Here is a 13,282-nt window from a genome sequence, read left to right on the forward strand (position 1 = left end):
TATATATATATATATATATATATATATATATATATATATATATATATATATATTTATATATGCACAAATGGAATACATTCATAATACCAAAGGACAGAAACAACAAAGTAAACATCGACCACATAAGTTCAAAACACTAAGTCACAGCAAACTGAATAGGAAGGGCTGGACGGACAGATTTTGTCTCCCAGCGACTGCCACATCTTTGGAATAGGCTCCCAATTCATGTGAAGCAGAGCACCTCTATGACACTGCACAAAAGTAACCTGGATGAGTGGATGGAGCACCATAAATTCCTACCAGGAATAGCTCCCACAGCCCTCCAGGACATAGTCAGTCATTATTAAATATAGTCGTTGGAATTGACTAGACTATTTATGGTATTACATTGGGATGAAGTGGCTTAGCTTGGGTCAATAGGATCATAGCAGGTTACTAGGCTATGATCGTAAAATCCCAAATGACTTAAAAAACAAGTGCTGAGCAGGGATTCAAGTCCCCTGGACACCCCTACATCCCAAGTTACTTATATACACCCACTCTGAGATCACACCACAGTAGAAAAAGGGTAAAAACCCACTCCTCCTGTACCACAACCTTGTACAAGCTGCTGACTTTTTTGAATTTCTACAAATTCAGTAGTTAATGCATTCAGTGTTCTCCGTTTTGACATTCTGTGGTGAATCTTTCAGCTGAATTTTTTTGTTTGTTTTTTGGGATTCTAAATGTATAGAATACATGCACACACACAGACACATACACACACGTGTGCACATCTGCATATCTCTTTTTATTGTATTGATCTCTTTTCGTCACTGCAATTGGATACCTCAGTACCATGCAGGGTCATATTTAGATGTGAAAATCATTTGTTCACACGATAGAGTCTTCATTTACTATAACACAATGTTGTGTCATGGATGAATATTCAGTCACTAAGTTACCGCACTGGAGTCACCTTTTAGTGAAGTGATTGTCTTATCACTAGAGACGGTTATGCCAGTTCCTTCACTGCATTGGCTCTCTTAGGTAGTTGTCTGTTTGTCCACTGTGGAGAAATACTAAAATCACTGTCATTTAGTGTAGTGCACTGTCGTCTCCAGGTATGAGTGTGTCACACACAGATAATTCTCTGGGACTGTCCTGCGTGTGTGACTGCTGAGTGCAGTAATATTTCAGTCTCCACAAAGGTTTGGTTCTTTTACCAAATGGATGATCACTGTTAGGTGCAGGGGTATTCATTCTTTAATATTAGAATAATATGTTAGGTACTGCAGTACAGTGTTGCTGTGATGATTCAGTCTCTGCACAGGTATGCTTCAGTTACTACTGTGCATGCTAAGATATTCCTTTGCTGCAGAGGGATACCTTAGGTAGAATGTTGACAGGTGGATGATAATTTGGTGCTACACCAGGATGCATGATTTGTGGACTGTCGCTGTTGGGAGGGGGATAATTTTTCACTAAAGAGGGTGGAGTAATCCTTAGTCTGTCAATGCCATGGGTTGCTGTAATGAAAGTATATCTTTGTGCAAAAGTTGACACTGTTGTGTATGGATGGTTGTGATTTCTTAATAAACATCTTAGTGCATATAACTGATATGCTAATCTGCAGCAAAAAATACAAGTTGCAAATTTGAGTGGTTAAAACCATCTCTGAGCTGTGGTAATCAAGGTATCCTTTTCACCTGACCCAAAATTAAGAAATGACTGCAGGAATGAAGTTAGTATGTCTTGCATCACTAATGATTCTAGATGTGACAGTGATCAAGTTACCAGAAAACCATACAGGGTAAAGGGATTTTGTGACTAATCACCTGTGTGCCTCATTTCTCCCAGGCTAACCCATGACACAAAAAACCCTACTGATATTTTGGGAATACTACAAGCATGAATGTTAAAGGAGATCGCCTTCTTACTGTCTCTTGGGAGCACATGGAATGGTGGACTTAAAATAACTGGAAATCTAACATGGCTGCAATAAGACAGAAGTAGCAACATAGGCCTAAGTCAAATCATTCAAACCTCTATAGGAAGGGATCATATACACTGTCCAGTGTTTTATCCCCTATAGGTATGAAATGGGCATATAAGAAAGAGCTAATCACTGTACCACAAAAAAATGCTGGCATAATCAAATATTAACACAAAGCTAAAGTAATGAAGCATCCCCTCATTGAAGCTGTAATCAGTACCTTGGCTATTAATATTTCATTACAGTTTTGGCTGATTTATTTACAAGAAACTTGATGGACAGAGGCAGTCAGTAAATCATGACAATTACATCCCTATTTAAACATCCAAAATATATAAATTTGGGGACACATTTGGGTTGCACAGTTAAGCTTAGAAAGACCCTAGTGGTTGCTAGCCTAGTATACAACTATGAACTTAACTCTTTGTCTCAGCAAAGGATGCTGTATTAAATTACTGGAGCTGCTCCTTACCCAAGCTTTAACTATGACTTTAACTGAAGTTAATACTTTAGTGCTAGAGATGTTTATTAAATGTGGTAATATCACTTCTCCTGTCATATCTCTACACACATTTTCATTTCCATGGTAGAGGTAGATAAAACCCTGTGTGCAAGACAAGCCAGCCTCTCTTAGAAATCCAGATGGTTGAAGGATTTCATGAGGGAGGGAGGGAGTTAGCAGCTAATGCTGGCTCACCTAGCCTTGAGCAAGAATGCCTAGCCCAGTGCAATTCTGGCACTTGTATACAGCAGTGTAGACATATAGTGTTTGGGCTGGAGACGTGTTTTGATTTGCAAAACTGTGCCTGTACGGCTACCTTCATGGAGCATGTAGTCGAATGAGCACACTAACAAGGGAAGGGAAAGCATGACCTTGAATCTGGAAGTGTACATTTAGTGAAGAAAATGAAAGATACCTTGATACTGCTTGAATGATGAAAGGGCCCTGACCTGCACTCATACCATTGACGGGAAACAGATGGGCATGGTCACAGTGAGGCACTGAAGGTGAACAGAAATAGTGAAAGAAAAGTACAATGGAAAAATATAACTCTACAGTGTAATAATGAAGATATTCCACATTAAAACTGAAAGGAGTGTCTGACTTTACAGCAGCATTACAATGCAGCTTTCTGTGCTTTTCTTCTCTATTGGCATCTGACAATTGCTAGAATACTACAAGACATCACACTGATGGAAGTTCCCTTCACATGTGGATGCTTTGTCACCTTCACAGAAGCTGACACCACGCTGCTGTACTGGGCTTGAACCATACATGAAACTTAATGGTTGCCTAACCCAAGGGTGTTTCTTTGAAACTTTCTCATTGGGTGTCTAATACAACCTTAACTCGGATCTGACTTAGCATTGCACATTAGGATGTATACCTTTATAAGCAATGAATAGTCACATTATGCAAAAATGAAACTAAAGCACAGCACTATAGTATCACTCAGTGTAAAATAGTCACAGCAGAAAAATTAGACATAGTGATACATTTTGAAACTCCAGACACTATTGACAGAGCATATCACATCAATAAAAGCCAACACTGTTGTACTCTCTGGGTAAGTTTTGTCCCTCAAAAATAATGCACCAAGTGAAAACTTAACTTAATCTCTTGCTGCTATGATAATGCAGTATATATTATTGCAGTAATGTTATTCATACAAGACATACAACATATCTCTTTTACTTGTTTGCAACCTACTTTTTCTCTGTGAAAGCTGCACTTTTATCTAGAACTGCAGAAAAACTTGCAACACATGACTATTACGTGAGCTATCTCTTTAAAACCAGTTTCCTTTTTGGCATATATTTGACTCAGATTTCCTGAAAGTATTTTTTTAGCATCCCCTTTTCTATATAATTAAGATTCAGCCTGAATTACGACATGGCAAAGTAAAAAGCATAATAAAATGTTTCATGACTTACTGTACTGTGGCATTCCGAAGGAGTTCAACAGAATTTTGCAGAGACAAAACATCCGTAATGCAGGGTCCTAACTTCCTTCTCTGCTCATGCTCACTGGTTTGCCTAGACATGCTTTTAGAACTCGTTGAAACTGAGACAGGACCACACCTAGATTTCCAGACTTGCAGGTAAATTATTTTTCTATTCCATTTGTTTAAGAATTTGTTAAACCTTCCAACTTACTGTAACTTTGAAAAAAAATAAAGCCTAACCCTTATTTAAGGCTATTTATACTGTAGTGATAGTTTTTCTGAGGAAACATCAAACAATATCAGCTATTTTAGGATTTCAAACTGCACTGTTTGGATAGGGCCTAAATGCTTTCCTGTGCGGATGGCTCCATCTTCTGCTGGTTCAAACTACTCCATTTTTAGGTCAGCACACAGTTCCACAATCCTTGGCTTGGGATGACAGTTGTGCTCATTGGTTAGGAAATATTTGTTGATAATTTTGGAATTTGTATATTTCACACACACAAGCACATAAACACTCGCTCACACACAGACACACACACACACCACATAACTAAAGAAGATACAGCATTTTGCTCCCCTCTTAATTTCTGCAAAAATGTACAACATTTTGCTTTCACACAACAATGCACAATGTATGACTATGTGTGGCACATCCCCGGGAGCATGAGCACACATAAAATGAACAAGGGTGACTTTATGATTATTAAAACAATACTCTTCACTTGGCCATGTCCTGGTTTAACTTGTAGTGGGACAAGTGTGAGGAGAAAGTCAACTCTCGTCTTCAATGAGCATACAAAATTTAGATTTTATTTGACAAGCATTTAATCGCACAGAGCAAGAACTGACCAATATAACATGAAACTCAATTAAAAGTTAAGGAAAAAAGATATAATCTTTATGGAAACATGCAGCTATGAAATACAAGCTCCAGCTGTAGTTGATGGTATCATGCCAATAAACATGATTCCTCTCAGGTAAGATGAAGAAATCACACTTAATAAAAGGAACATGCCCACATGTGAATAGTGTTACGATGTGACCTGTGACTCATGCAATTTATATGTGCTACATTCTTTTCCAAGCATACCATCTATTCCATTTAGGAGTTGGTGCAGGTGGGCGCACCTTCCTCATGTTCTACAGCCTTACCAGTATGTTAGCAATCTTTTCTTGATTTTTATAAACAAATTACAGCTCAAAGATTACTAAAGACATATTCTGTCAGATATCTAAGGTATTAAAACACTTGAGAAGCTTTGGCATGTATGGTTTTGCAACGCTGCTTGTTTTTACAGTTACTGTACTTTCTGTGCCAAGAACCTGTTTTTCTGCCGCAAAATGCAGTGAGATTTTAGAATGCTTATGATTAATTGAATTTTTAAACACACCTTCTTGTCACATATTTCAGTAATGTGTCATCTGACATCTTAAGGGTGGTAAAATACAGAGATCACACTGTCCCCTGAGTAACTAATTGCATATTTTGTTTGGACTTGACTGTACATGCAACTGTCCTATACTCAGGTTAGTATCAATGCAGACTCACTGAACATAACCCAGGTATGTAGGTGCTTCATGCTGTAGAGCTCCCAGAGCTGAATAACTCCTTAGTGGGTTACTGGGTTTGTGCTATTTGACTTTGTAAAATCAAGGAAACACTGCTCTGCTGCAGTTTTCTTGCACTTATCCTACTTTCTCTGAGACTCAAAAGCCAGGAAGCATTTTTTTTTTTGTTTACAATAATTAACTTTAATTGGCAAGATAGTTTGTTAACTAATTTCTTTATGCTATGCAAATCTGTTGAGACCCCTGTGAAGGCCTCTTCTGAATAGTAAAGCTATAGCCAGTTTTACCTATATTGTGGTTGTTATTGTGTCTTTCGGCTTTTCCCGGTTAGGGGTCGCCACAGTGGAACTCCGGTCCGATAATGATTGGCAGTAGATTTTTATGTGCCATGTTGCCAGCCCTGACACACAACCTTCAATGAAGGTACACCCATTCACGCATGTCTCCACAGAGAAGACGCTCTAGCTGAGAATCAAACAGGATAGCATCTTACTGTGAGGCGACAACACTACCGCAGCACCACCACTGCAGTGTAAGAGTCTTTAATATAGTCCTTAAAACAACCTGGTAAGTAAGAAATAAAGATGTCAGCAGTGTACAAGGATGATCCAGCATACCAAGTCTAATCAGGTCTGCATTTTGGTAAAGCTCGTTTCAAGCAGTAAGTAGTCTACAGTCTTTTTACAGACGTCCAAAAAATGCTTTATGTCTGTGTAAACAATGATTGTCCCTTGGGTGGGCAGCTGTAGTGATTCCGTAACGTTTCCATACATCTTTTAAAGGGAGATATTCTTATGCATGGCGTATGATTAGACAGAAAGCACTTTTCAGACAATACAGTTCAGTATGGATTTTTACTTCTTGCAAAACACAGGCACTGAATCAATACTTCAGGGTGTTTTTTTTAATGTGGTTTGGAGTGCTAATGTTGATTGTTAACAGGATATTTGATTCCCTGAAGTATTTTTCTGTCAAGACACCTCAGCCAAGTTAGGACTGCAGCTGTGTCATGGCTTTTTACAGCTAACAGTGCCACACCCATGCTGGCCTGTCAGAAGGTTTATTTACTGCAGTTAAGGGAGTTATCCATCCCTGTGAACCAACCACATCAAAAACACTGTACTTAATTTAGTAAAAAAAAAAATCCCCCGTGTACCACAGTACTTTGTCCCTAGACTGACTTTTGAAAGAAAACTGCAGTATGTTTGTTTTGTCAGCATATGTATCTTACAAGCAAATGGAAACAAATGTTGTTTTCCTTTAGAGATTGAAAGCGGGTTGTAAGTGGTTTGAAGTACAGCATCTCTGTCTTCACCTTTTGCTTATGAAATGTACAATAATGCATAGTTTTTTACGCAAATTAAAAGTATATCTTATTCAACTAGTTTCACTTCTGAAATTAATTTTGGATACAAAGTACAACAACAGAACAAATTCAGCCTTGTAGCACTGAAACAGATGGCACTGGACATAGAGAATGTGCTTTAATACCAAGAAAACAGAAACAAATTAACAAACCGTGAGAAGATGAGTAGGAAGCTTAGAAAGTAAAGAAAACATTGATGAAGTTAAGGAATGCAGAAAGACAAACAGAGTAGGAGTACAAGCGAGTGGTGCAAACAAGCCAAATCAGAATGGGAATGGCAAACAGTCTGAAAAAGAAGCAGCGATGAGGAAGAACCAGTGTCCACCTTGTTTCTATATCATTTTAATCATGTATTTCTGGGTTTAAATGAGGTTTGAAACAAACCATTTTGTCCAGGGACATCTTCAAGGTGGGAGGGTTTAGTTAGAGTAGCAGGATTTGGGAGGATAGGGTGAGGATAGGGTTAAATAGGAATCGGTGAGGTTTGGGAGGAAGTGAGGTAGGGGTAGGGAGGGGCTTAGAGGATGCAAGTGTAACTGGAATAGGAGTCACATTTTGGCATGAACTTGCTATATAGCAAGCTTTATGTCCAGGATTACCTGTGAGTACTGTGGTGGACAGGTAGGCCTTGGGATTACTGATAGTACATGGGTAGGATTGAGTAATACCTATATATATATATATATATATATATATATATATATATATATATATATATATATATTTTTAAGGTAAAGAAGGATTTTGGGCTCTGTGCAGGTTGGATTTGCCAAAGGTGTAGAAGCGGAAATGCGGCAGGTGATGGTAGGTAGTCGGCTGGTTGGATAGTCGTCTGGTGTGTGGGGACCAGGAGGCATTATATTTTAGGTTGTTAAGAAAGCTGCAAGGTGCGTAAGGTATCTTTCATATGACAGTTTTCCTCCTGGTGTAGTTAAGTAGTTTGCTCCTGCAATTAGTAATGATGTTCCACTGGCTCCCCTCTCACTTTGATCTTTGGGAGCCGTGATTTAACTTACATGCCGGCAACATTATGTAAGGCTGCGGTTATGCAACTTTATGTAGGTCTGCGGTTATCAATATAGCTTTTAATGGTTGGTTGGCTGACTTCAGTGAGTGTTGATGACTTTCTTCTTGCTGCAACTGTTGGTGGTAGCGAGCCATGATTTCATCTCTGAGTGATGTAATTATATTTCCCTCAGCTCGTTAGTGGTGGTGCTTTTGCTTTACAGTTAACCGACCATGCCCAATTTAAGAAGTGTTTTCTCAGTGAAGCTGGGCTTCATTTCACAGGCTCTGAGCGAGTGGTTGATGGTTGTTGCCATGCATGCGTGGTGGCAGGGACATTGTATATGGGAAATCGTTTTTGTTTAGTAGATCGTGTGGTTCAAGAAAATAATGGTTTCCTTTTGTATAGTAAAAATCCACTTTCGTTGAAAAGATAACAAGGTGAAAGCTATTTTGCTGTTCTTTGTTGTACTAGGGTTATCGCATTTTCAAATGTGCAAAGTGGGACACCTTTTGTATAAAAGTGAGATTTTGCAGAACAAAGTGTACACATGGCCAGTACAAAGGAGAGAACTTCATTTTTTTTTTTTTTTACCAAAAATAAAAGTTTATTGGATGGTGGGTCAGTCAAATCTCTCCACTGTACAGATTTCAACAGATGGGCCAGGTTTTACTCATATTTTGACCAATTCCTCATATAATTAAAGTGAAATCCAATGAAGTGGCGGGGGTAAGAAACCGGAGGCTTTCTGCACGTTCACAAGGTGCAAAGCGTAACGCTTGCTTGGGGGGGGGGGTTGAGTACTGACTGCCGCAGTGACAGTTGAAATGGAACCCTCCCTCCAAAAATAAGAATAAATAAATATTATTCTGTCAGCTTTTGTAGAGTTTATTGTACAAAGTTTTACTCTGTCAGGTTCGCACAGAACTGGAGGATTTGCCAATGTGGAAGTATCTGCATGAACTTTGTGTGGTGTCACTTGACCTTGTATGATGGTTGGCGAACTTGCTGTTGTGCCTTTTTTTGTTTCGGGAGACAGACATGCTTTTGCTTTTATTTCCCTCTCTCTCTCTCTCTCTCTCTCTCTCTTGCAATAGACGAATCTATGATACTCGAGGGTAGTGTAAAATATTGTAAAAAGGTGGAGTTGTGACTTGTCACAGTGAGCTTCGGTCCCAGGAGACTGATAAAACATGGGGCTCCTTGGCTGAGTGTAAATCATTACCCAGATTTGTGGAAAATCTCTATCTACAGCCAGGTCACTATGTAGTGAGGCAAGGAAAGGGACTGCTGTGCTGATAGATGGTCAAGAGCATAGAGGTCAGCATTGGTGGCTGGTGAATACTGCCGATGTCCCAGATGTGCAGGTTTTGCTGAATATAGATGGGTGATTGAAGGGTTTTGCAACTCAGATATTTCAGGCGGGAGACAGACTGGGGGGTAGTGAACCCCATCCACTTACGGTTAATGCAAGAAATGCATAAGAATTGACAAAGTTGTTCTGATGCACTCCCAATGCAGGTATATGGTGTAACTTTTATGGTGAAGATGGGATGAGTCAGTACTGCCAGTTCATCACATATCATTTGTTTTATTTATTAAATTATTTATTTGACATTTTTTTTACTGGGGTGGTCTGACTGGGTCTACAGAACCCATTTGCAGCAGAGACCTTGGGAAAGAAGCTCCACATACAGTACCATAAAAATATAGTAAAATTCAGTACAATACAAATACTTTATAATCCAGTACAATACAAATGACATTAGGAATAAACTGTCTTTCGGCTTTTCCCGGTTAGGGATCGCCACAGCGGAACTCCGATCTGCTAATGATTGGCAGTAGATTTTTACATGCTGGCTTGCCGGGCCTAACGCACAACCTTCAACGAAGGAATGCTCATTCATGCATGTCGACACACAGAAGACGCTCTAACTGAAAATCGAATGTGCAACGTCTAACTGTGAAGCGACACCGCTACCGCAGCACCACCACCGCAGAAAGTGGAAAGAACATAAACTATGCTACAAGATATTACAATATATACCACACATCTAGACAATTCTATAAAGTTAAACATTATATACAGTAATAGTCACTCTCACCGTATACATAACCTCTAGTAGATAGTGTCCAAAAGTAGTATGTACAGTAATAGTCACTCTCACCGTATACATAACCTCTAGTAGATAGTGTCCAAAAGTAGTATGTACAGTAATAGTCACTCTCACCGTATACATAACCTCTAGTAGATAGTGTCCAAAAGTAGTATGTACAGTAATAGTCACTCTCACCGTATACATAACCTCTAGTAGATAGTGTCCAAAAGTAGTATGTACAGTAATAGTCACTCTCACCGTATACATAACCTCTAGTAGATAGTGTCCAAAAGTAGTATATACAGTAATAGTCACTCTCACCGTATACATAACCTCTAGTAGATAGTGTCCAAAAGTAGTATGTACAGTAATAGTCACTCTCACCGTATACATAACCTCTAGTAGATAGTGTCCAAAAGTAGTATGTAGGTAGTGCAGTCTAAGACATTGACTGTTATAGTACATGAAAAATAAAATGTTAATTTCAGTTAAGAAAATAATAGCCAGAAAGTTGGTGATGAAGAAAGATAGTGGGAGAGTTCAGAATAGAGGCATTACAGTCTGAGCAGTAGCATAAGCGTATGGTATAGCAACAGAGAAGAAGTTAGGAGGGCCTTAGGATCTTGCAGACTGAAAGAGTGAAATGGGACAGAAGACAAGCATGCGGCTAATTGGAATTAGAGGAAGATGTCAGCATTAGGCAGGAGTTAAGAATGTGCTGGGTCATACAGTTAACATTTCAGGAGTGTGGGCAATAATGTGAGATTGTGTGGACATGTATGTGCATGTCTGCAGCGGCAGGAGTGAGGCTGTGTGAATTTATGTGTCCATGAATGTGTGTTGGGTTATGAAAAGAATATAATTTCTGGATGTGTGCGTGTGTGTACCATTCTGAATATCCATGCTGCCACAACCGGTTCTATCAATCTTTTCAGTTTGTAAGAGGAATATTTAAAATACTACCTGATTGTATTTAGTAAGCTGTTACTCAGCTTACTAAATATGTTCATTTGTTCCATATTGTGTTGGTTAGTGTGCCTCATTTGGAGATGAAAGGTTAAGAGCTAGGCTGACGGTTTTACAATATAAGTTAGCTTGGCTTATACAGGGTGCTAATTAAGGTGGTCTGGAATTACAAGGTTACCCTGGTTGTGGATATTGATAGGTCCCTTCATGTCTAGGGTTTAGATTTAACATACTTGATGGGTAGTTAAATTTATCTTGGGTATTTGGTAAGGTCGTTGGAAGCATAGCTTCAGTTATGGCTGCTTTGTCATAGATGTGAGTGGCGGTGGTGGATTCCTTCCCAGGTTGGCAGGATAGGTGGTCCTTGAAAATGTCTTGGAATGTGTGTTATGTATTTTGGATTATCTAAGTGTCTTTTCTTCCTTGCAGATGGGGTCTTGTAATGCTGCGGCTGTAATTTGGAATAGGTGGGTATAAGGTGGAGCCTTCTCTTTACATATTAGAGGGTTTAATTTTGTCCTTTTCTTTGTAGATGGTGGTGTGCCATGTACTAGCTGTAGTGATGCACAGTGAATTTGCAGATGATGGAAGCAGTGGTGTGTGAGGAGACTAAACATGGGGAGAAGAAGTAGACAACAGTTACTGACAGAAGTGGAGCACTGCAGATGAGGCATCGGTCGGTGACCTGAAGGAGGTGGGTTCGAATGGAGATGGAGGCTGTTGCAGTGTCGATGTCCTGTTGGTTAGAGTGGTGCACTGCAGGAAGTGGTTTTTGAAGGTGATATATTCTGCTGTGTTGTTGTGCTGCTTACTTTGTGCTCATAAGGTATGTCAGTGTTGGTTCAGATAGGAGGTAGTGGGGGCACGTAAGGCGAAGGTATGGGGGCAGGGTGAAGCTGGGTAGGAGATGTTTATGTGGAAGAGTACAGGGTACCACAGGTGGGGTAGAGTCAATTTCCAGGTATGTATGACTTTTAGAGGCAGGTTGAGTTTTATGGGGTGTGGTAGGTATACAGGTACGTTGGGGATGTTGCAGGAACCGGGGCTTTGTGATTAAGCAGAAGTGGGAAGCCTTAAGCAAGGCATGTTCTTAAGGTAGGCTTATGGCAGGGCATTGATAGTTGGTTTAATTGGTGTTGCAGGGGCCTAGAGATCCCTTTATATGGATGGCTTATTGTAGGGCATTGCCATAGTGATTACATTTGTGTTGCAGTTGCCCTGGGTAGGAGTTGTTGAGAAAGATTGGGTATTTGTCCACTTTGGAATCAAGGTTGGGCAGTTCAGCCTGTCAATGTGGTGTTAGCTGTGAGTAGTAGAGTTACACAGGTGATAATGGTACGCAAACTTAATCCGGGTTAGGGGTTTCATTGGCATGTAGGGTCAGAGTAGGTTTAATAGGGTGAGGATTAACTGATAGTGGCCATTGACAGGATAGTCTGTGTGTCGAGGGTTGATGTAGGTAATGAAGGTTACTGGGCTACAGTTCACGTGGTGTGTTTTTCTTTGTAATGGGTGTATTGACGTCATTCATAGGGTGTTTTTGTTGACCAGCAAATGCTATAATGGCATTAAACATTTTTTCATTACATTGGGTGGTTGGTGTGGTTGAATTGCTATTAAAATTGGTTTTGAAAAGGAAATTTCATATGGATATTATGTCCATTGGCAGTAAAACAGGGCTTCAGTTAGGCATGATAGTGGGCAATTGTTCTTGAATTTGCTTTTGCGTGGCTTTGAGTTCAGTGTTTGGGTGGTACATTTGGGGGTTAATGATTGGGAATTATTGTAAGCTACTATGGGTTCTTAGGTGAGTGTCAATTTAGTTAATATATACAGGTTAGGCAAGGTTATGGTTGGTTATTTTAGCACTGGAGTGGAATTAGTCTTATAATTTCAGCAGTTTAGGTAGTTGGCTAATTTGGCTAGTTATGTTATAGAGCTTTGGTGGCCTGTTTGTCACTTTGGCAATGTATGTGATAAGGTTTATAAGTTGGGGGGGTTAAGTCAGTGGCTTGTGTGAGGGAGGATGATTGAGGGGACATGGAGTAATTATTTTACTTTTGGTGTTTGTGTTAGCTGGTGTAGGAGGTTAATTGGGGTTGTTGGGGGATTATGGTTTGTTTCCAGTTGTCAATATGGATCTTACGGGGCTGATGGTGGTTGGGCTGCTAACAATGCCATGAGGGTTGTTTAACCATTTCATGTTATAAAGGTTGGTTGGTTTAATGTCTGCATTGATATTGCACCTGCGCTAAAAAGATCTCATTGGTATGATGCAATTGGGCTTAATAATGAAATAGTATGGCTTGTTTTGTTGAGTTGCTAGAATGCCATGATGGCTGTTGAGATATT

General features: G+C 39.6%; 1 protein-coding gene across 3 annotated transcripts in view; it reads right to left on the reverse strand.

The window, feature by feature from the left end:
* Positions 1–13,282, reverse strand: part of RGS14 (regulator of G protein signaling 14) — an 854,621-nt gene that overhangs the window by 447,938 nt on the left and 393,401 nt on the right. Inside the window, exon 1 of one of the 3 annotated variants that reach the window (XM_044069442.1) lies at positions 3,911–4,092. The exons of the other annotated variants lie outside the window; for them this stretch is intronic. Within the exon in view, the coding sequence (XP_043925377.1) occupies positions 3,911–3,962 (52 nt within the window). The 5' untranslated portion in view covers positions 3,963–4,092. Of the gene's footprint in view, positions 1–3,910; positions 4,093–13,282 lie in introns of those variants that run through there. 3 annotated transcript variants of the gene reach the window in all.

Source organism: Protopterus annectens, chromosome 4.part0 (assembly GCF_019279795.1).
Source record: "Protopterus annectens isolate FY-2018-M chromosome 4.part0, PAN1.0, whole genome shotgun sequence".
NCBI lineage: Eukaryota > Metazoa > Chordata > Ceratodontiformes > Protopteridae > Protopterus > Protopterus annectens.